The following is a 23720-nucleotide window of genomic DNA, read 5'->3' as shown; positions in this document are numbered from 1 at the left end:
GGGAGACACAGAATCTGAATCAGGCTCCAGGCTCTGAGCTAGCTGTCAACCCAGAGCACAACACGGGGCTTGAACTCAGACTGCGAGATCATGACCTGAGCTGAAGTCGGGCGCTCCACCGCCCCCATTGCAGTGCTTTGTGATATAATCTCACATAATAACCGTCATCCCGACATTTGCTGTATTTTACTGGCCTGAAGCAAACCACAGATTCCTCCCCCACACAAGAGGAGGGGCCACGCAAGGGCCCCACACCAGGAGCCAGGGATCATGAGGTCACCTGACGAGTCAGCTGGGCATACTTTCCCTCTGGTTATCTTTTAATGGTCGGATGAGAGAGTGGACCTACCGTGTGGCTTCAGGCGAGACCTCCGTGTCCTCATCTGTAAAATGGGACAATACCCTCAGACTCTTGGAGTTCATGAGATGATTAAATAAACACTATAGGTGGAGTTTTTAGCACTATCCTTGGCTTAGCTGTTAGGCTTATAAATAATAACAAATTCACTGTTACTATTCAACCAGGCCTGGGCTGGTTTCAGTGTAGAAAAGCCCCACATGACAATAGGTTCAATAAATCTTTGTTTTTCTTCCATATAAACAGAGTTCAGAGTTCAGCAGTCTGGGGCTGGGGGCGGGGTGGGGGGTGCTCAGCAATCACCAGGAACCCAGGCTCCTTCTCTATTATTGTTCTACCCTCCACTACTTCTTGCTCCAGAAAGGCTGCTGAGCGCCAGCCATCACATCTACACCACAGTCAATAAGAAGGAGGAAGGGGCAAAAGGGAGAGAGAGAGAAATGTCCCTTCTACTTAAGAATTTTTCCTGAATGTCCCCCTCCCCTGATAGACACATCTGCTTATGTCCCATTGGGCGGAACCTAGTCATGTGGCGGCTCCAGAGGCTGGGTAAAGCTCTGCATTCCGGAAAGCGGTGGAAAACTGAGCGTCGGGAGTTTTCTCACCCCGGAGGAAGGGCAGAGTGGATATTGGGAACCACGAGCTGGCAGAACAAAACTGCCCTACTGGGAGGATCAGGCCAGTGAGTCGGCCCTGCCTGGCCCTCTTCCCTCCCGCCCGCACAGGTCGGAGAAGAAAAGATCAGGTGCGCTGAGCATGGGGTGAGCTGTGCCCTCTAGGTGACACCTCACTTCAGCCAGCTGGCCCGGGCGCGTCCCGAGGAGGTCACCACCTTATCCAGCCTCAGCCGGGGCCCGACTGGCATTTACAGACCAGGACGGCAGGGAGGAAGGGCGGCCAAGGCGCGTCCAGCGCCCCTGAGAAATGGTTTTGCGCCTTGGAAGTTTCATCGGGGTCTGTGTCACGTGCTGGCTGCAGAGGAAGCAGAAGGAGTCTTTTTCAGTTCCGAGGAGGCTTTACTGCTGGGGGAGTGGGCAGTGGCCAGTGCAGACTCCAAGTGTCATCCCTCCCATCATCCTTGTGCCCTGTCTTGGCGCCTACTGTATGCCTGGTGTGGTACACCTAACATGGATAAAACACTCACTCCTCACCCTGGGAGGGCGATACTGACTGTTCTTATTGCCACTAAACGAAGGGGATCGAGCCCCGACCCGTGCACGGGCTGTGCCCCGACTTCTCTGTAGAGTGGGGGGCGGGGCTGGGAGCGACCAGGGAGACGATGTTGGGGAGCAGGAGGAACGCTGTGGAGGTCGTGACACTCAGCCGAGGGTCGTTCTCATTTTACTTCCCACCGTGAAAGAGGTGCCACGGCCCGCAAAGCGAGCCTTCCCCGGGAGCTGTTCCTCCCGTCCCCATCTCCTGCCGGCTGCCCTGCTTTGACCTCCGCTCCAGTTTTATGATTAAACAGTCCAGCGTCAATTATTTACAATATGTCCAGATGAATATCAGGATTGCAGGGGGCTGGGTGACTCATACGGGAGAAGTTGGTTTTTATGGAGGGGAAATAACACGAAGGGAAACAAGGAATTCTACCAGCTGACCACAGAGACTGAGGTCAGCCTAGGAAGGGCTCCAAGCAGCCCGGGCGTGGGGAGGGGGGCCCTCCGTGGGGGTGCGGGGCTCTGGGAGGCAGCAGGTGGCGGAGCGCGCCAGCTCTCTCCACTCAGACATGGCTGGTTTGGGCCTTGGCTGTGCCGTTCGCTGGATGACTCTGAGCTGGTGCCTTAACTTCTCTGAACGTCAGTTTCTTCATCTGTGAAATGGGGATCACTCTAGAGATTTCTCATTGGGGTTTTTGGGCGTTTTAAATGCGATAGTGAATAATGAATTTTAAAAATAATTCTTTTAAGTAAAATAAACATGATATATCAAACTGTCAAAGTACAATACAGTAAATGCATCAGAAGCGCCCAGCACAGTGCCTGGCACTTGGTAAACACTTAGGGCATCGTTTACTGTTGCCCTGATCCCAGAATATAACCAGTGGACGAGGAATGCGGTGTGACTAGTGACTTCCTGAAAACCGGCAGCAGGAGGAGGCCGGGGCTGGAGAAGGCGGGTCTGGCTCGCAGGCTTTCAGTGGGAATAACAGGTAGCAGGGGAAGAGAGGGCTGGGAGAGGGCTGGACAAGCCGGAGCGAATTCCAGAAAGGCTTGGCAGAAGGTTTGGGAACCACTTGTGCGGAAGCAGCGTTGCTGTGGCTAAAAAAGAAAATGTCCAGATATGGGCAGGATAAACGCGCTCGGACTGGGTCCTACCCTTCACCGCCAAGGGCCGCCCTGATCGAGGCCTCGGGACAGCGAGGGCTCTGCGTCTGCAGCTCCGTCGGCCCGCACGGGTCTGCCTGTCTTCTCTCCGCACCTCCAGGTCAGGTGAGAACCCCCCACGTTAGGACCACATAAAATCAACGTCTGCCTGGCTCTGCCCTGAGGGCTCAGGGACCGGAGCTGTGCGTGCCCAGGAGAGCAGGTGTCTGCTGATACAGGCCTTTGTCACAGCCTTCCCCCCGGCCACATCAGAGCAAGTGCAGGCTTGCCTCCCAGAGAAATCTCCCGTTAGACTGTAAATGTGGTGCAGGAGGGCCGGGCTGCCAGCCTCCCTCTGTCCAGCCTGGCCCCACAGGGAAGAGGTGCAAAAATCCACCAAGGGATCCATTTTGTCAGGATCAGGGAACTGTGATTACATTTCGATTACATGAGCAGCTGGATTAGTGAAGGGTGGGTGTGTTAGCAGGTGCCGGAGGCAGGTGTGTCCAAGCAGGCTGCCGGCACAGGCTCCCAGTGGTGGCTGTACCAAATTACCCCAAACTCGGTGGCTGAAAACAACAGAAATTCACCGGCCTGCGGTTCCTAAGGCCAGAAGCCTGCAGTCATTTTCACTGGTGAAAGTCAGTAGGCCTGCTGGTCTGGTTCGTTCCAGAGGCTCAGGGGGAGGTGCTAACTTGCTAATTCTGCCTCCCCACAGCCTCCAGAAGCATCACCCCCCCCCCACTGAGGCTCGTGGCCCCTCCCCTCCTCACCACATTCCCTTGCTTCCCCTTATATCTCTAACTTCCTCCTTTGACCTTTTTGCCTCCCTCATAGGAGGACACTTGTGATTAAACTGGACCCACCTAGATGACCCCGGCTAATCCCCCATCTCAGGATGCTTCACTTAATCACATCTGAAAAGTCCTTTTTGCCACGTAAAGTTAACAGTCACAAATTCCAGGGATGAGGACTGGGCTATTGGGGGGTGGGGGGCTCCCACATGCCTTCTCCCAAATTCTGAGAGACACAGAGTGGTGAGTGGCACATAAGCCTGAGCTGAACCCCAGATTCTGCTCTGCCCCCAACTCCGATGGCCTTGATGTAGCGTCTCACCCGCTCCCGGCCCGTGTCCGGCCCCCTGCCTCTATGGGGCTGGAAACGACAGCCAGCACACCCGGAGCGGTCTCTCTCTGCCACAGCCACTGGGCACGTGGAAGCCCTTCCTGCTGCCACGGCTGTAGATTTTCTAGCTTCACTGTCCCTGCAAACAGCCAGGCCGTCTCCTGCCTCGGGGCCTCTTTTCTTTGGTTCTCTCTGCCTGGAGTGTCCTTTGCCCAAATATCCACAGAGTTCCCTCCCCAGCCTCCTTTCAAACTCTGCTCAAATGTCACTCTCTCAGTGACTGTGTTCCTGACCACCCCACTGAAAGTCCCCCCGCCCAGCACTCCCTGCCACCGCCCGGCGTCAGGTGGGGGCGTCATGGTTCCCAGCTCGTCTTCCCATCCAGCCCAGCATGGAGTTTTCTGGACCAGGTTGTCTGTGAGCTCTCCGGGGCCTTCTGCCTGTTTTGGGCACTCCTCTGTCCCCAGCACTACGGCAAGTTCTGGAACATGGGAGTTGCCCGGCTAACGTCCTGCTGAGGGAACGAATAAGCACCTGAACCCCCAAACTTTGAGCCCATAATGCACAACAACCCACGAGTTCGGTTTGCGTCCAGCTCCCCGGACCAGTGAGACGGCTAACCCGGACGGAGATGAGAGGTGGCCTCGGGGTGACTGAAGTCCCCCGGGCCGAGATGGGATCACAGCCTCAGGCCCTGAGTCCACCCTGGGAAGCCGTCTCTGCGGCCCCTGATTTAAGTTCTCCCGTCTGCCTGCTTTTTGCTGCAAAACGCCTCTTGGGGTGGAGAAACGAATGAGTCAGGTCAGCATCCAAAATGACCTGCGCAAGGACATAGGTGACGTCTGCGCGGTGCCGGGTTCCCATGAGCCTGGCAGGCAGCTGGCACCCTAACCGAGCAGCGAAGTGGCCACAGCTCCCTGTCCGAGGAAGGACGTGTCACTGGCCTCAGTGGTGTGACCCCCAGCAGGTCCCGCCTGCCCTGCCCTGGGGAGTTTGGCCGAAAGGCTGGTTTCCTGTGGCCTTGAGGATGGGGAAGGTCTGAACAAGGAGAGCGTGTGCCCAGGACCCCCACTTACACACTGTGAGACCCGGGGCGAGTTTCTCAACCTCTCTGTGCCTCCGTGGATTAAGCCACAGCACGGACAAAGGAGGGGAGAAGAGCACCCCGCTCATCTGACGCTTGGGCGGAAGGAGTGAGCTCCACCCCCACGCAGCGCTTCCTGTGAGCCCTGGACGTGGCCGGGAGGCCCCCTGCTGGCCCGTCCCCGGAGCCTGGTTCCTGCCCTGCGTCGCATGGGCACCAGACTCTGTCCTGGCAGAAAACACACAGCGATGTCACATTTCCCAAGAAACAGTGAGGGGCGCCCGGGTGGCCCAGTCGGTTAAATCGTCCGACCTCCGCTTAAGTCATAATATCATGGCTGTGGGTTCGAGCCCCGCGTCCGGCTCTGTGCTGACTGCTAGCTCAGAGCCTGGAGCCTGCTTGGGATTCTGCGTCTCCCTCTCTCTCTCTGCCCCTCCCCTGATCGTGCTCTGTCTCTCTGTCTCTCTGTCTCTCTGTCTCTCTCTCTCTCTCTCAAAAATAAATAAACATTTAAAAAAATTCACCACTCCCTTTTCTTTTCCCTGAAGCAAGGGCTAGTTTCTGGGAACTCCTCTCTCCCATCTCTATGCAATTTCTCAGGCTGAACCCTCCCCACGGGTCTCGCCATCCCCTCCTACCCCCGAACTCCACCCAGGGTAAATGTACACACACCGCAAGGCCTCGAAGCTTCTGGGTCGTCCTTCCCCCACCTCCTTCAGTGCTAATGTGTTGCCCTTTCTGTAGGCTTGTTTTATGTGCCCCATTTTAGCGGCACCGCCTTGTGATTTGCAGGCTTTAGAATCAGACATACCGTATACCTGCCTGCCTTGTGTACCAGCTGTGCAACTTTGGACAAGCTCCTCTACCTCTCTGGGCCTCTGTGTCCTTCTCTGTAAAATAGAAATAATAACTATCAGGGGATCATACACTTGATACGGACACAGGGCCTGTCACAGAGTCGGCAGGCGCTAGAAACATGCTCGCTCTTACTTACTTGATGTTGACTTCCCTTCTATGAGAGAGTCACGTGTCTTCCTGCTGGTCTGTAAAAGTATCTCACACATCCGTGTGTCCCCCCCGAAGCCCCTGGCACTCAATAGGGACCCAGGAATTGTCGGACTCAAATCCTTTAGAAAGCCATTTTATTTTTTTTTTAAATGTTTTTATTTATTTTTGAGACAGAGTGAGAGAGAGAGACAGCATGAGCAGGGGAGGGTCAGAGAGAGAGGGAGACACAATCAGAAGGAGGTTCCAGGTTCTGAGCTGTCAGCACAGAGCCCAATGCAGGGCTTGAACCCACCAACCTCGAGATCATGACCTAAGCCGAAGTCGGATGCTTAACCGACTGAGCCACCCAGGCGCCCCTAGAGAGCCATTTTAAAAGGCGCACCTGTTACTCCTCGTGCTTTTATAATGAAATATCTCCCAGAAAAAAACTGCAAGGCTCATTCTGGCCCCGCCCGCCCTGCCCTGGGAGCCCTGTGGTGCAAGCGAAGGAGGAGTGCTTGCAAAGTCAGCTGGATTTGACCCTGAACCTTGCCTGCTGCTTAGTGCTGTGTGCCCTAGGGCGGATCACGTAACCCCTCTGAGATTCCGAGATGGTGGGGCTCTCACTCCTTGAAGGTTGCTGCCGCCGGGCCTTCCACTACTCATCCTACTGTTCTTGCTCCGCCTTGCAGATTCCTTAGCCTCTTTTCCTTTACTGTCAGCTCTCTTGGGCCCAGAGAGCCCTCTTCCCTCCCCTCTCCCTGTATGACTCATTTTCCTTTTTTCCTGAGTGCTCAGTCTACCAGTATGTGCTCTGAATGAATGGGAACCTGATGCCTTTGACCTTGGTTGGGAGGGAGGTGGCCTGACCCTCCCAGGTGGGGAGCCCCTCTCCTCCCGTTCCCCGCTGCATGGGACCGGAACTTGGTGACAAAAGTGACTCAGGGCTGAAACTTGGCCCAGAGGGCCCCACTGAGTTCTTCCTTTGTGGTGGGAATGGGGCCTGGTTCCCCGCAAATGCAGCAGAAGGGGGGATCCCTTTCCCAATGATGCAGCTTGGCAGGAAGGGCTGGGGGCACAGGGAGACCGGTCAGGGAGGCTCTTTGTCCTGGGAACTGGTCACGCGGCCAGGCCTGAGGTCCCCTCCCACGAAGGCGGGACGTCCCTGGAGCTGCACCTGCCGGCCCAGGCGGCAAGCTTCGTGGCCGCCCAAGGGTCTAGATCAGATCCTCGGGTTCTAAACCGCGTTCCGGAGAATCTCTGGGATTCTGTGGGGATGAACAGAGCCTTTGTCCCCCGTTCTTTCATTCGATTTTATTCAAAGCGCAGCCTTCAGGTTGGACTCCTAGAAACTTCAGTCTAAGTGTGAGACGGCGACACTCGGGTCTCAGCCAAGCGGGGTGCTCTCGGGTCCATCTCGTGTCCAGAGCTGTAACCGTCCGTCCCCACCCCGAAATCCACGCTGCCTCTGGTTGGGCCCAGGGCTGCTCGCGGGAGGGAAGCCTAGACACCCCAGGGAACGCTGCAGCCTCAGCCCCACCAGGGCACGCTGGGAGAGTCACCCCAACGTACCAGAACGGAAACCGCAATTAACCTGAATGCCTCTCCCGTGTCGCTAGCAAACCGTCTGTGTACGGACCCTCCTGAAAGCTGCTCTGACCAATCCCCTCCCCCTCGGCGCCAACTGTGGACTAGGAACGACCCCGAATTGATGTGGGGCGTTAAACTTTTTAACTTGCCAGACAGTCATCCCCCCAATAGCTAGTAAGCACCTGTTAGCTTCCCCAACGATAACGTGATTTCAGGGAGTTTATACTCCACTGGCAGAGACAGAAAGCCAACGAGAAGCCAGAACAATACTATTATAGATTGTGAGGTCCTGTCATCCATCCATGGGAAGAAAGGTCATCTAGGGACCAAGCATGGGGTTTAAGAGTAGCTGGGTGAATGGGGGACATTTTCTATAGAGCGGTTAGGGACACCCTTGCTGAGTGGGTGGAGTTTGAGCGGAGAGACAGAAGTAGTAAAAAGTAGCCAGACCAGGGGCACCTGGGTGGCTCAGTCGGTTAAGTGCCAACTTGAGCTCAGATCATGATCTCACAGTTGGTGGGTTCAAGCCCCATGTTGGGCTCTGTGCTGACCGCTGAGTCTAGAGTCTGCTTCAGATTCTGTGTCTCCCTCTCTCTGCCCCTCCCCCGCTCACACTCTGTGTGTGTCTCTCTCAAAAATAAACATTAAGAAAAAATTTTTTTGAAGTAGCCAGACCAAAGAGATAGATGGCAAAGTCTTTCAGGTACTGGGGACAGCAAGTGCAAAGGTCCTGTGGCAGGAGGTGCTTGGTGCAAGTGGATAACCAGAACAGAAGCCACTGAGGGTTGGTGAGCCCAGAGAGGAGGGATGAGAGAGGCAGGAGCCAATCCAATCTGGTGGGACAAAGGCGTTTGCATGTTATGCTAAGAGTGTTGGAGAAATGTTGGCGGGTTTTGGAAATTCCTATTGCAAAATAATCCAACCAATCAAAAGGGTCTCTGTAAGATATCTGAGGTTTAAGGAATAATGTCATAAGTTAACACCCACATACCCTTCCCTGTCCCCTCCCCAGCCACTGTTTCTCCCTCCTCCAGGGAAGTAGCTGTGACCCTGAATTTTAGTTTACAGTCTTTGTGCATTTCTTCCTCATATTACAAAAATAGAAACATGTTGTTTGGTTTTGCCTTGTTCGGAACTCGCTGTAAATGGACACACGCGGGGTTTGCCTTCCTATTCAACGTCACGATTGTCAGAATGGGCCACGTAGCTGCGGGTCACTCATTTTCATGGCCGTGTGATGCCCCACAGGCCAATGCAGCCCTGGCTCATCCTTCCTGGTGCCTGGCATCCTGCGTCGCCTCGTGTGGAGCCAACCCTACATTCTTGGGATAAACCCAACCCGATTGTGCTGCGTGATGCAATCGTCTGCCTTTAAGTCGACATTGTGGGATTCCACCTGCTGAGATTTTGTTCAGGATTTTTGTTTGTGGGCACACGGATCGAACTGGCCCCTCATTTTCCTCCGTTGCCTTGTCCTTGTTTACTTCGGGGATCAAGGTTATACATTCCTCATAAAATGACTTGGGGGACAGTTTCCTCTTCCTCCAGCCCCCAGAGCACGTGTGTCACATGGATAAAGCATCTGGTAAATGCAGCCACTGGACTGTCATCCTCCTGTGGCCCCACTTTTTTGGTTCAGGGTCTTGGTTTCTCTGGGGACAACCTTTCTTGTGTACCCCAACCGATGCTCCCCCTCCCCCAGGAAATCAACAAAGGAGACACATACCCACTGCCCAAGAAGCACGTCAAATTGAAATGCTCACCCCTGGGGGCGCCTGGGCGGCTCCGTTGGTTAAGCAGCCGACTTCGGCTCAGGTCATGATCTTGCAGTTTGTGAGTTCGAGCCCCGTGTCGGGCTCTGTGCTGACAGCTCAGAGCCTGGAGCCTGCTTCGGATTCTGTGTCTCCCTCTCTCTCTGCCCCTCCCCGGCTTGTGCTCTGTCTCTCAAAACTGAATAAACATTAAAAAAAAAAAAAAAGAAGAAAGAAATGCTCACTGCTTACTTAGAAAGCTGTGTTTCTCGTTTTTTTACAGGTGGGTCCTTAACTCAAGATTTTAGCATGAAGAATTGTTTCCGGGTCTGCCCTGAGCGCCCCAGGTAACAAACAGGTACGTGTTTCTCTTACCTGGTCAACAGCTTTTCTGGAAAACCTAGATATAGGATCACTCACTTATCCCTGAGGGCCCCCTTGACCATGAGCTGCGATGGGTCCAGCCAGAGGTGAGTCTGACCAAGCCGGGACCCTCGTGTGCCCGCCAAGGCTGCCCTGAGTTAGGGACCGGACGTGCTGGAAACTATGTGGCCCAAATCCTCCAAGCACAAAATTAGCTTCTTTCCATATCTTTGAAAGGGAAAGAAGATCATACTAAATATAACGTGGCCCAGAGAGCCAGAAACAACACGAACAGCCAGCGGCTCAGCTCCTGCTTTCCACATCCCCGGAGAGCCCACCAGGGTCCTGGGCTCCGGAGGGAAGGCGGAATCGGTGAGCGATGGGAAGCGACTGTCGGACGGGTAACCCTACCACGAACCCCAAACACAAAACCCTTTATTTCATTTGTTTATTCTAAGAGGAACACAGGCACCTTTCTGTTTCCAGTTCTTACTCTCCCAGTAAGAAAAAGACAATAAAAATCATTCTAATCCCAACACACACACAAAACCCAACTAAAACCACCGTGGTATGCATAATTAGAGTGTTTTAAAATTTAATAGAATACATTAAATAGTGTTTCTCAACCTTTTCCCCCCAATGTGTCCCCTAAAGAGTCTTTTTAGACGTTGTTTTTGTAACGCCCCAACCCATCCCCACCCCATGAAACTTTAATACTGGAGACATCCTGTGTGTCTGTTTATGTACTACGGAGGCTCCAAGACTACTTTACACCATCGCCGAGAGGCAGTCTTTGCCCCCCTCGTGGGCGGTCTCGCCCCATTGAGAACACAAGCATTCAATAATATTAAATAACAAACCTTTTTATAAGAACTTACTCTCGTGCTGGTCACACCCAGTTCTCGGTGCTTTATGTATCTTGACTTGTTCATGTATCAAAACTCTCCCCTCTGAGATGAATACCAGAAAGCTTTTATTTCCGCTTTACAGTTGTGGATACTGAGGCACAGCGAGGTGAGGTAACTTGCCCAGAGTCACACAGCTAGGAAAGCAGAGTGAGGATCTGAGCTCGGGCAGCCAGCTTGGGCTGGTCCCAAAGCTCACGGTGAACCACCAAGCTACGTGGCCTTGGAACAGCACAGTCTGATCATAACATGTTCAAAACCCAGAAATGGAGGGCACCTGGGGGGCTCAGTCGGTTAAGTGTCTGGCGTTCGTCTTCCGGCTTCGGCTCAGGTCATGATCTCAGGGTTCCTGGGTTCGAGCCCCACGTCAGGCTCTGTGCTGACGGCTAGCTCAGAGCCTGGAGCCTGCTTCAGATTCTGTGTCTCCCTCTGTCTCTGACCCTCCTCTGCTCATGCTCTCTCTCTATGTCTCTCAAAAATAAAAAAATTAAAAAAACACAGAAGTGGAGTAAAAGCAAAAGCTGTACTCCCCAAGCCCTCTCCGTTCTCAGAAGCAGTGGTTGCTAAATTTGGAATGTTCCCCTCTTCTGAGATTTTTACAAACGCGTTTGTATGTATGAAAATATTTAGTCTCTTTGTGCTCACACAAGGAGGTTCGTCCAGGCTTCCTTCCTGCGTATTCATGCATACATGTCTGTGGATAGAATTTTTTAAATTATAATCACACTGCACATACTGTTTTTTTTTTAACCTTGTTTGACTTGAAAACGTATCATTAGCTGGCTGGAGATCATAATTTAGTAAGCACACATACCATATTTTATTTACCCAGAGGCAGATTATTGGCTATTTAAGTAGTTTTTAATTTCCCACTCCTACAAAGCTATGATGAATATCCTCGCCCAGTGCATAATTCTTAGCAGCTGGGATTACAGAGCCAAACGGTATAAGCATTTTTGAAAGGTTTGATCCCTACGTGCCAAAGTTTGCCATCCAGAAAAATGGTAGGAAATGGCTTATCCCAAGCCCATTGCATGCTGGGTATTACTGCCTGTTTTCAATCACTGACAGTTGAACGGGCCCAGATGTATGAATCCTGACGTTTTCACGTCTGTCAGTGACTCTTCTCTGAGGCTTGTTTTAAAGGCAAAAGCTGGAGTTGAGCGAGCAGGGCAGACGGAATGTGAAAGTGGCCCCTCTCCCTGGTTTAGAAAACACACTGCCAGCCCCCCAGGCACAAGGCCCACCTGCCGGGCCCCTAGCAGGTGCTCAGAAATGGGTTTTTTCATCTTCCCCGCCAACCTCAAGCTCCATCCCTACCCCCAGACCCTCCCCTGCTGGCCTCCTCTCAGATCCATAGGGAAAACCCGCCAATCCCCTCATCCTTTCCTTTGCTGGCTGTGCGTGCTATTGGAAGAAACAAATGCCCTTGCGTATATGGTAGACTTTTCAGCTGCTCCCACTGCCACTGGCTGCAGAGGGATGGGATCCTTGTTCAGTGCCCTGCATGCACACACAGACATGTTCACACCCCAGGATGCACGCGTATGTGCATACGCACAGATACACACAGGACAGCACGAACAGGGTACACACCCTCTTATGTGAGCGGGACTTCTCTCCTGCGGAGACTTTGCGTAGGACACACTGCTACCAAATGCCGGCATCTATACTGTCTTCCCATTTTGTTATTATTCCTTGCAGACTTTTTCCTGCTGTCCCCAAAGCCCCACTAGCCCTTAACTTGCTCACGGAGTTTCCCCAGTGCCTACCACTGCCTAGCAGATGTGCAAGAAATATCTGTTGAGTGCAAAAAAGAAGGAACAGACCCCAGGCTGATAAAGGAGATTATCCCAAATATTTTTAGAGTATTTTTTAACAAAGTGGCCAGTTTCAGATTGAGCCTGTTGTTTGATGAGAAAATATCGCTGCAGCTTTAGATTTCAAGCGGACCTTCTGGAAAGATTGAAAAGAATGCAGACTTGAAAATAGGGCCTTGCCCATCCAAACATCTGACAAGTCTCACTGTTCTGTAAAGGCTGCCGGCCTGAGAACCAGGGATTGAGGGGCAGTGAGCCCAGAACGGGGCTGCTCGCCGGGCCTCCTGGCCCCCGAAAGTGTTCTGGGCTGAACCTGCAGGGGCCTTGTGTGTCTGGCTCACTCTCCCAGCCAACAAATGGCCGTGGAGCCCCGGGACCGGAGGGCTGCTCCCCTAAGCACAGGGTCTCTGAGCCGCTTCAGGGGAAGAGGGTGTCCTATCATCAACGATGAGGAATGGGCAGACTTCTGCCCCTTTAAGAAAAGCAAAACTCCAGGGGTGCCGGGGTGGCTCAGTCAGTTAAGTGTCTGACCTCGGCTCAGGTCATGATGCGTTCAAGCCCCGTGTCGGGCTCTGTGCTGACAGCTTTGGATCCTCTGTCCCCCCTCCCCCTGCTCCTGCGCACATGCTGTCTCTCTCTCTCTCAAAGAAAAACAAAACTCCGTATGGCTGAAAGGAGGCTAGTCTCACAGGATGGCTTTAGGTGGCTTCTATTCATTTCATGCAATGAATCAGCAGACTCGTTTGGAGTCCCTGCCAAGTCCCTGGCACAGCAATGAAGACGGTGTGTCACGGGAAGGGGGAGTCTGGCCACAGTCGTTGCTGAGGGCTTGTGGGAGCCCCTGGAAAGGGGTGGCTGAGCCGGGTGACCAGACAACTGCAGAGGTGCTAGAGGGGGATGTGCGGACAGGGGCGAGGTGAGAGATGGTGGGGAGAGCCAGGCACAGGCGTGATTCTAGGAGCCTGGGTTTTCTGCTGCAGGAAATGGGGAGCCATGGAGGGTAGTGACGGGACCATAGGCTGTGGGGACTGGGACTTTTCACTGACGGATGCCTGGCACCTGGGGGACCTGGGTACCGCTAACCGACCCCAGCTCCCTCACCCCGTCATTCTCCCTCCTCGCCGGACCCAGTGAGAGCTCAGATCTTACTGCACTTCATTAAATTCCACAAAATGTTTTAAGGACCCGGAGCAATGACCTTTGTGGCCTCCTGCATGGAAAGGTCTGGCTTTTCCTTTTCGGGTGGGGTGGGCGGACCGGCCCTCCTTCCGCAGGCTCACAGTGGGAGCTGGGCACAGTCCCGGAGACATCTGGAACGCATCAGAGCCCCGGCTCCTCCGTCTGTCCGGTGTGCGGCTGCCCCAACGGAACCGCTGCTGGGCTTGGATCTGAACTCACCTTCCTCTCTCCTCTTTGCACTTTCCTTCCAGACCTCTGGGCCGCAGCCGTCCACACGGGATGCCTCCAACTTGCTCGGCGCCATCCCTCGGGAGCTCAGCCGCCGCTGCCTCAGTGGGGCCCTAGGGATTTTGTTGAGTGGCTGTTTGTTGCCCGTGCTGCCGCTGCTCTTACCACTTTACTTTCCTCCTTTGAGCCGGGCCTCGCCCTGCCCCCCGCTGGCATGATGGCCCAGTCAAAGGCCAACGGCTCCCACTACGCGCTGACTGCCATCGGCCTGGGGATGCTGGTTCTCGGGGTCATCATGGCCATGTGGAACCTGGTGCCCGGCTTCAGCGCCGCCGACAAGCCCACCGCTCAGGGGAACAAGACTGAGATCGGCAGCGGGATCCTCAAGAGCAAGACCTTCTCCGTGGCCTACGTGCTGGTCGGGGCCGGGGTCATGCTTCTGCTGCTCTCCATCTGCCTGAGCATCCGGGACAAGAGGAAGCGGCGGCAAGGCGAGGAGGTGGCCCGCACACAGCACCCCGCGGGGGCTGAGCAGCGCATCCCGGAGGAAGACAGGTAAGGACTGGCCCGCGCCCTGCCCCCAGTCCCGGGAGGGGGTGGACATGCGCGTGCACGCTCCCAGGGCTCCCTGAAGACCCCAGTTTAGCCTAGGAGACTCTGCCCTCCCACTTACCCCCACGAAGGCTCAGTACGGCCATTTACAATCGCCCAAATACACGTCTACCCCAGGGTGTCCCAAATAACGCGGTGCAAACGGGTCATAGATGTGCCAAGACTTTGACACCCGCGGGGACACCCACGGGGCCTGGGGTGGCCCGAGCCACACCAGCAGATGGCTCATCCTTTCTCCCTGGTGTGCTGTGTGTTGAAAAGGTTGAGAAGCGGGGTTCTTTCTACTGGACCCAGAATGCCGCAAACACATTCAAGAAATGAGTGATAAGTTGGGGAACAGCTCATAAAGGTTGACATCCCTCCTCTAGGTAGAGCCCTTACAGACAAATGTGAAAGATGGACACACTGGGGGGAAAGCGGACAAAGCATATAAGCAAACGTTCCGTACGTGTTCAGACAATAGATGTTCAACCTCCTTAGTCGTGAAACGCAAGCACGCAGTAGGTGTTGCTATTCTTGGCCTCTCTGAATGGCCAAGGCGGACAGGCGCCCCGGGGTTGGGGAGCTGCAGGGAAATGGGGGTGTCGATTGTCACCACCCTTTTGCTGGGAGTCTCACAGTAAGAGGAGGTACTGAAGATGCGTGGACCTGTCCCTTCTGTGAGATCCCTGGAAGACAGTGACGCAGGTGCCAAGGAGTGCGTACCCCTCTGTTGATCAGAGCATTGCTTAGGATAACAAAACCTGAGAAACAACGGAACTGTCCGACATTCAGGCTACATGATGACACGTCACTCGGTGGCATTCTACGCGCAGTCACGGTTGACCTACACTTGCTAACGTGGGACCATAGGTACCACATCGAGTAAAGGAGGTTTTAAGAGCATCTTTGGTAAGGTCCTCATCGCATCTAATGTCACGGCTCTGGGGTTACAGAGGAGCCTGGAAAAGCGCACGGCACGGTGTTCGTGGTTGTCTCTTGCTGGAAGGAGCTGGGAGGGGTTTATTTTGCACATGAGGCTTTCTTGTGTTGGTTGGACTTTCTACAAGTTTGTTATCTTTGTTAGCGGGAAGGGGGGTTGTTTTCCGTTTGGAAAAATTCAACCCATTTTCTGATAAAAGATGGTGCGTGCATATTCTAGAAAACTTAGGAGATACAGAAAAGGACAAAGAAGGAAAATCAGCCCCCCCGTAATTACCCACCCTCGCCATGAGCACACACATTGCTGAGGGAGATGAAAGGAAGGCCTGGACACGCAGCGAGGGTCAGATGTCGGCCATTATCACCCACAGGTTCAAGTGTAGGGTCCTGGAAAATGGCTGATGGCGTGACTCCCTGTAAATATATATATATATAAACAAAGCCCTGACTCTCTGGTTTTCTCTTTCAACAGTCAAATGAGAATAAGCCTAAGGACCTGACCTGTCTTTTAAGTCTTGTAGTGAACTTGGGAGACAAACTCACAGAAAAACTTGGAATATATATAGATTTTATATCAGATATTCGTCCTCTATCTGGGGAAAACCATTGTACTTCAAATTGGCAGCGATTTCATGCTTGTCTGTGGCCTTTGGCCAAAGGACCCAGCTGGGCAGCTGCATGTGGTGAAATGAGAGGCTTAAAAACAAAGGGGGTTTATTATGTCCGTGTGAACATGTCCAGATAATACAGTATAGTCACTGAGACTGTGGTGTTCAGTTCCTGCTCTCCCCACTTCCCAAATTCATGACCGAATCACATAACCTCCCTGTATCCTCTGCTCCATCCACAAAATGGGTATAATAATGGCACCTAACTCATAGTGTTGTCAGGAAGATGAAACTGGTGGGTCTGTGTTAAAGTACCTAGAACAGCACCCGACTCCTAGCAAACAGTTGCAGTGATAGCTTTTGTTCCTCTTGGGACCCAGTGGCTGTTTCCAGAGCTGGTGGAGGAGGACCCAGTGCCGACACGGGAGCTCACCTACTTGTGGTTTTCAGGGGCATGCGTGTGTGCTAACTCTCTCCATGTTGCTGTTTGTCACCCTGCAGCCAGGAAGAGGAGGAGGAGGAGGCCTCCTCAAGGTACTATGTCCCCAGCTACGAGGAAGTGATGCACACAGACTACTCGGAGGCTCGGGAACGGGACCAGAACCCGAGGATGAGCGTCTCTCTCCCTTCCTACGAGTCCTTGACGGGGCTTGAGGAGTCGAGCCCCACCGCAGCCAGGGCCGGCGCGGAGTCCAGCCCAGGGAACCCGCCCGACAGGCAGAACTCCAAGTTGGCCAAACGCCTGAAGCCGCTGAAAGTCCGAAGGATTAAATCCGAAAAGCTTCACCTCAAAGACTTCAGGATCAACCTCCCAGACAAAAATGTCCCTCCTCCCTCCATCGAGCCCTTGACTCCCCCGCCACAGTACGATGAAGTCCAGGAGAAGCCGTCGGACGCCCGGCCACCTGACTGACAGCCCCGCTCGGGCGTGTCCCTCCGGCCGCTCACCCTCCACACCACCGACCCCCAGGGAGGCCACTTCAGCTGCAGTTGAGAAGCAGAGGGGCCAGATGCACAGAGAGCAATGTGGCGGGGGGTGGGGAGTCCTGGGACAAGGGGGTGACTGCCGTCCACGGAACCTCACTTAACAGGTGCATCCGAAAGAGCTGCCATCTCGGACCTCGGGACATGGACCCCATCGGGGGGCACCACACAGACACCTTTCCTGTGGTTCTTCCCCGACTCGGAGTCGTTGGCGACAACGCTTCTCTTTCCAATCAGGAGAGGTCCCCTAGCAGCTGGGTTAGGTCGTGATTTTTGTTTTGCTTCCACTAGGACTGTTTTGTTTCAAAGAGACAACAAGTTATCCTTTGCTTTCCTCACTGGAGTCCTGAGCCGTGGGCAGGAGATGTGACTCAGCCTTAGAGAAAGGACACGGGGCGCTTGGTGAATGAAGAGAAACAAGAGGCTCAGTGATTTGGGGAGGGTGTGGGGGGAGCAAGGCCCAGGTGGGCCATCTCGGAGCCCCTGAAGCCATCGGCCCTCTGAGGGTCCGAGGCCCGGGGCTGCATACATCAGACCAGAGTCTTTCCTGGCCAGTGATCCTGGCCTCGCCATGTACGGGCAGAAAAGGGAAGCGTGCTATGAGATACTCTGTCCCTTCTAAAATGCCGTGCAACTGAGCTTTTTATAATAAAATGTTTTCTATGGAGGACGCTCGGGCGCTGAATTCTGTAGCAGCTCTTCCCGCGCTGATCATGAGAATTGCTAACCTGCACGCAACACTTCACGTCACCAGGCGCCGTGCTAAGTGTTTCACGTATGTCGTCCCGTTTCCTCCGTATCCTGGCGTCCCTGCCACTTTGTAGGTAACTCACAGGGGCTTCTGAAAGTGCCCGATGTCCCTTCGATAGCAAGTGGCGAGGCTGGAGTTTGAACCCAGCCGCCTGGCTCTGAGTTCTTTAAACACCCTACTGTGTAACTCAGCATAAGGAGCGTTTTCAGACCTTGAGTGAGGATCTGTGCTTCCCAAGAGCTGGGGCGCCTCCCCACATGCCCAACAGAACCTTGTGGCTGTTTGGACAGCAGCTCTGACCTATCTAAGCCCCTCCCCATGCCCCCCTCCTGACACCCAGCCCGGAGGGAGCCTCTGAGCTGTAGGCTCTCACAGGCTGGGTGAGCGCGTCCTCACCGAGAAGGCCAAGTGCCTCCCTGTGGAGCCCAGGAAAGCAGTTCAACAATGAGAATGTCCGTGGGGGTGCAGACTGCTGAGGCCGACCCAGAGGAGAGGAACAGCGACGTCTGGGGTCACGGTCTTGACCGTAGAGTGGGCATCTGGGAAGACACCCCCTGGCCCCAGGGGCGCCTTCCTGGTATTGTGAGCCTGACGTGAGGTCTGCATGGCCAAGAAGAGGATAAATTCTGCCTGGTTCCAAGAGTAAATTCTGAGGTCCTGGGGGGGGTTTCCTAAAAGCCCCTAAGTAAGGAAGAGGCAACAGACAGGAAGCAAATCACCTCCTCATCTCAGGATTGGCAACAGGGCCCCCATCCCAACCTTTCACTTTCATGATGCAAAGCGGAGCTCTGAAGGCCCTCAATCTGGGTTCCGGTAGATTATCAGGCACGGTGCCTGCCCAGCCTAGACCCTCCGGGGGGGGGGGGGGGGGGGGGGAGAAAGCTTTGGGGCTTGCAGTGCCGTGTGCTCACTGGTGACTCCGAAAAGGTATCCGCACCTGATTCCAAGGACCTGAGAACGTAACCTCACCAGGTGAAGGTTTGGCAGGCGTGATTAAGGCTTTGAAGATGAGGTCACCCTGGATCATCCGGGTGAACCCGAAATGCCATCCACAAGGGCACTCACAAATGAGAGATCGGGAACATTGCACAGAGAGGAGGAGGAGGCCGTGTGACCACGGAGGCAGAGATGAGCCGTCCTTAGGCTGCCGGCAGCCACCGGAGCCGGAGGAGGTGGGGGATTCCCCCCACCCATCCAAGGTTGCTGCCACCTTGACTGTGGCCCGGCTGAGGCCGGCTTTAGGCCACCACGTCGGTAGGCACTTGTTACCCTCCACATGTAACATGTAGAGCGTGGGTTCACCTCTGTCTACAAGGAAGGCGGAGGCAATGTTAGCTGGGAACATTGGCTATTGGATGGAGACCTGAACAGTGCTAGACAGGCAAAAAGTGACCCACAATATTAAGTGGGGACCACCTTCACCTCAGAATTCCCCAAGGCACACTCATCCTGTTTGCACAAGGGTCCAGACCTATCAGGGCTCTCTTGTGATTATTAAAAAAAAAAAAAGGGGGGGGAGGGGGCACCTAGGTGGCTCAGTCAGTTGAGTGTCTGACTACGGCTCAGGTCATGATCTTGGGTTTCATGGGTTCAAGTCCCACGTCAGGCTCTGTGCTGACAGCTCAGAGCCTGGAGCCTGTCTTCAGATTCTCTCTGTCCCTCCCCTGCTTACACTGTCTCAAAAAATAAATAAAAAACATTAAAAAAAAAAGTAAAAACCAGAATAAAGTTCCCAGCCCTTTCCTCATCATGCTGTTTTGTTCTTAAATGTGAAAGGACAAAAATGGGAGAAAATTCAAGAAGCCACACACTTGTTCTTGGGCCTCGGGGCCAAGAAAGAGCAGAGCAAGTTCCCACTTAGCCCCTCCACCCAAAAGGAGGACTTTCAGTTGCCATGTTGGTGTCACGTGAGCACCAGTCACTCAGACCACAGCTGATTGGACCTGGGGTATGTGTCCACCTGACCCAGGAGAACCAATCAGAAGCTGAGCTGTGCTAGATCCTTCTCTCCCAAGAATCCATTAGTCCTGTAATGAACAATAGGATCTCAGAGATAGGGGCGCCTGGATGGCTCAGTCAGTTAAGGATCGGACTTCATGGTTCATGAGTTCCAGCCCCATAGCAGACTCTATGCTGAGAGCTTGGGGCCCCTAGCCTGCTTCAGATTCTGTGTCTCCTTCTCTCTCTCTGCCCCTCTCCCACTTGGGCTTGCTCTCTTGCTCTCTCTCTCTCAAAAATAAATAAGCATTTCTTTATAAAAATCTCAGACACAGCTGTCTTCTGATGACTTTATGGCCCTTGGTCCTTGTCCCTTGGGAAGCCCAGCCCAGCCCTTGGGTTCCTTCCACAGAAGATGCCATGACCTCCCAATAAATTCCCCCTTGGAGCTCTGAGCCTAAATCGAGCCAAAGTCCTTGAAGGCAGGTGCTGCCTTTGCGAGTAGACAGTGCCGGGCACCGTCCCCGATGGGCTGCAGCTCTGACCAAGGGGAGCCGCAAGCAGATACTTGAGGCCAAGGTTGCCTTTTCCTCAGTTCACCAGACAGCAGCTCCCATCAGGGACAGCGGACAAGTCAGTCCACTCTGTTTGCTTCCCAGCCTCATACCAGCTTGCCGAGGACATTCAGCACTGAGCGGCTCATACTAAGAAAGTGAATGCCAGGAGGGCCATGCTTACCAGGATTTAGAGCCCCTCTCCTGGTGATGCCTCCCGCTTTCCCCCCTGGATTCTAATCAGCGGAAGCAAAAAAAATGTCCCTGGTTAAATTCATTTGGGAATCCACAAATGAGACCAAGTCTATTCATTCCACACAGTTTTACTCAGTGAGTACTGTGGGCCACGTGCTAGGGACAAGCTGCGAACACACGGACCGAGTCCCTGCTGACGCAGAGGCTATGTTCTGGGCACAAGGGGACAGATGATAAACAAATAAGTGAATATGAGCTGTAATGTCAGGAAATGAAAAGCCCTTGCAGAAAGATGAAGCAATAGAGGATCTCCTATCTGAGGACAGGAAAAGTCTCTGGGGAAGTAACATTGAAGAAAAGTGGGGAGTGAGCCAGATGGATATCTGAGTGCAGAGAATTCTAGAAAGTCTCTCATATGCTTATGCACATTATGAATCTCCAAGCAGATGCTGCAGGATGTAGCATTTCCCAAACCAATGTGGCTGCAGGCCCCTTTTTCCCCCACAAAGCTTCTTCCATGGTCAGGAATACGCCACAGGGATGGTGATTGAGCCAAATGCAGTAATTCTACTGGGGGAGAGTCAGACCCAGAACGGACAAGAGATGTCCAAAGTCCTGGGGCTCATTGACAAAGCTGTCCATTAGCTTCCTTATTGTGCGGCTCTCAGACCAAAGCTCACCAGTGAGGGCCCCAGGGCAAGATCAGCAAGATGGCCCAGCACCTGACGCCTCCAGGGAGAACCAAACTGCTGCGAGAGGAAGGCAGTCACATGGATGGCACCCTGATAGAAACCAATGAACCCCCAGACAAACGTGTGACAAACCATTCTCAGCTCCCAGTGACACTGTTAGACATTCACGCCAACACCAGGACTGGCATTTTTCACCCCAGATCAGTGATTCTCTGCCAGGATTAACTTTGCTCCCCAGGGGCCGTGTGGAACATTACAATGGTTGGAGGGGGCAGGGAGGCTACCAAATGTCCTGCAATGCCTCCAACAAAGAGTTGTCTTGCCCCAAATGCCAATAGTCCCAAGGGTGACAAATCCTGCAGTAGACGAAGAAAGACCCATTCTCTTGGGCAGTGGGGACTCTGGGGATAGAGCCTGGCCACCCAATGTCAGCTCCGTCAAAAAGCAAGAAACAGTCATCCTTGGGGTTCCTGGGTGTCTCAGTCGGTTAAGTATCCAGCTCCCGCTCAGGTCATGGTCTCGTGGTTCGTGAGTTCAAGCTCTCTACTGCAGGTTCAGAGCCTGCTTTGGATACTCTGTCTCTCTCCCTCTGCCTCTCCTTACCTTTGAAAAATAAATAAACATTAAAAAAAAAAAAAGAAACAATCATCCTTGGAGATCAGCCTAAGTGTGGTACTTACCATTTTCCTTTAAAAAAACTGTCCCTTATGCTACAGACAGACTGTCCCACCTCCTTTTACATAAAAAGAGACTGTTTTTGTATCCCTTCCCAACCCAGAACTATAAATCTAATTCTCCATGGCATGATACAAACAGGTCTTTCCTCCTTTCCTCCATCCCCAGTCCCTCCCCTGTGCATTGAAACTCCGCACTGGAATTTATTAACTGTAATTTATAGGATGTGGGAAAGACAATAGTCAACAGTATTTGCAAACTCAAATAGATTTTTTTTTAAGTTTAGGTTACTTAAAAGCATACTAATAAAAGATATATAACAAAATAAAACAACTACAATATAATTGGAGAAGCAGAAATTATGGCATGATCTTTTCTGAGCTGTAAGCCTGCTCAGAAAAAAACAATATCAATAACACAGCATGCTGCTCAGGGCTTGCTGGACTAAGTACCATATCAAATTTGAGAGCTGCATGGAAACTTTAAACCCGAGAACATTCCTAGTATTTATCCTCAGATGTCTTAATTTAGGAAGCATCTTGGCAATTTTGTCCAGACTGGGAAAATCATTAGCATCCACTTTAACGAATCACAAAAGAGAGAAGATAATGTAACAATGTGGTGGCCACTATGACAAAGCTGTAAGTATGTGGTTTTTTTTAATGTTTTATTTATTTTTGATAGAGAGAGACAGAGCTTGAGAGGGGGAGGGGCAGAGAGAGAAGGAGACACAGAACTGGAAGCAGGCTCCAGGCTCTGAGCTGTCAGCACAGAGCCCGATGCGGGGCTCGAACCCACGAACGTGAGATCTGACCTGAGCCAAAATCGGAGGCTCAACCGACTGAGCCACCCAGGCACCCCTGTAAGTATGTGTTTACAAGGGAGGGGGTATGAATACTTGGGAAAAGCAAGAGAATAAATGCATCTGCTTTACCTAAAATTGAAAAATAGAACCAATAAAATAAGATAAAATAAAATGCCGCATTTTTCTCCTGACGAATTAGTTGTCTTTTTAAAAATCAGAGTCCACCTGCTAGCCCACAAACTGACTTTCAGTTAGTAAAGGGCATGCCATTCTAGCACTCGCCCACAGTACAGCCATTTCAGCACCAAGTGGGTTTATTTTAAATCAGTACAAATGCAGCAAGAAAGGGAATATGGGAGAAGCCATGAGGAGAATGCAATAGTTTTAATGATTTTTAAAGATAATGCTAAGCTTATTGGAAACATCCATTCAATCGATTGAAATGGCAAAGAAAGAGCTGACTGCTATTTGGGATAAAACTTGATTTTGATGTTTATTTCCCAAGTTAAGGGGGGGGGGGGAAGGCATAAACTTTTCCTATTGGCTTGAAAGCAGTAAAAATTGTCCATTAATCTTCCCTTGGGCCAATAATAGAACAGTCTCCAGGGGCGAAACAGGAGCCAGAAATAAGACTGAAGGGGAAACGGAGGAGAACACCGAAGGGCTAAGTTCTGTGAATATGCTACAAACAGACTGTCCCACCGTCCCACTGCGTGCCTGAATTCTCAGACGTGTACATTTTTATACATCCTTTCATTGAATAAACATTGGATGAAAAGGCATATGGCTCTATCCCTATGGATTGCTTCAAGTCCCCGTTCCTCAGCTCTGGTACTATTGAACTTGGGGCTGGATGACATTGACTTAGGGTGGGGGTCGGGGTGCTGTCTGGTGCGTCATAGGATGTTTAGCAACATCCCTGGCCTCTCTCAATTAGATGCCAGTAGCACCTCTCCCGTGTGTGACAATTAAAACTGCCTCCAGACATTGTCACTAGTCCCCTGGGCTGCAAAATATCCCTGACCGGGAACCATAGCTTGAGGTCTAGTGGGGGAAATGCGTTATGGGGAATTGGAAAAAATATTACCACTCGGGGGCGCAGTTTCCATGTTTGGAAAATGGAGATGTTGACAACTGCCTTGGGCCACAAGACTGGCGGGTCCAATGAGTAAACTATGTGTGAAAATGCTAGAGAAAGTAGAGTTTAGAACCGGAATGGTGCCCGGAGCACATCTTGTCCAACGACCTTGTATAGGGAAGGAAAACTGAGACAAGGATTCTTGCCTAAA

At 52.6% G+C, this 23720-nt stretch overlaps 1 protein-coding gene across 4 annotated transcripts in view; it reads left to right on the top strand.

Annotated features, from left to right (window-relative positions):
• TMEM51 (transmembrane protein 51) overlaps positions 1–17491 on the top strand; it is a 55350-nt gene extending 37859 nt beyond the window's left edge. For all 4 annotated transcript variants that reach the window (XM_029950094.1, XM_029950093.1, XM_029950096.1 and 1 more), the window contains exons 2-4: positions 9485–9559; positions 13720–14251; positions 16339–17491. In XM_029950094.1, coding sequence (XP_029805954.1) covers positions 13911–14251; positions 16339–16750 — 753 coding nt within the window. In that variant the 5' untranslated portion in view covers positions 9485–9559; positions 13720–13910 and the 3' untranslated portion in view covers positions 16751–17491. The remainder of the gene's footprint in view (positions 1–9484; positions 9560–13719; positions 14252–16338) is intronic.
• Positions 17492–23720: the final 6229 nt, after the last annotated feature.

This window comes from Suricata suricatta, chromosome 8, assembly GCF_006229205.1.
Source record: "Suricata suricatta isolate VVHF042 chromosome 8, meerkat_22Aug2017_6uvM2_HiC, whole genome shotgun sequence".
Classification (NCBI taxonomy): domain Eukaryota; kingdom Metazoa; phylum Chordata; class Mammalia; order Carnivora; family Herpestidae; genus Suricata; species Suricata suricatta.
Note: the sequence above shows the minus strand (reverse complement) of the source record. Positions and strands in the feature narration are given on the sequence as shown.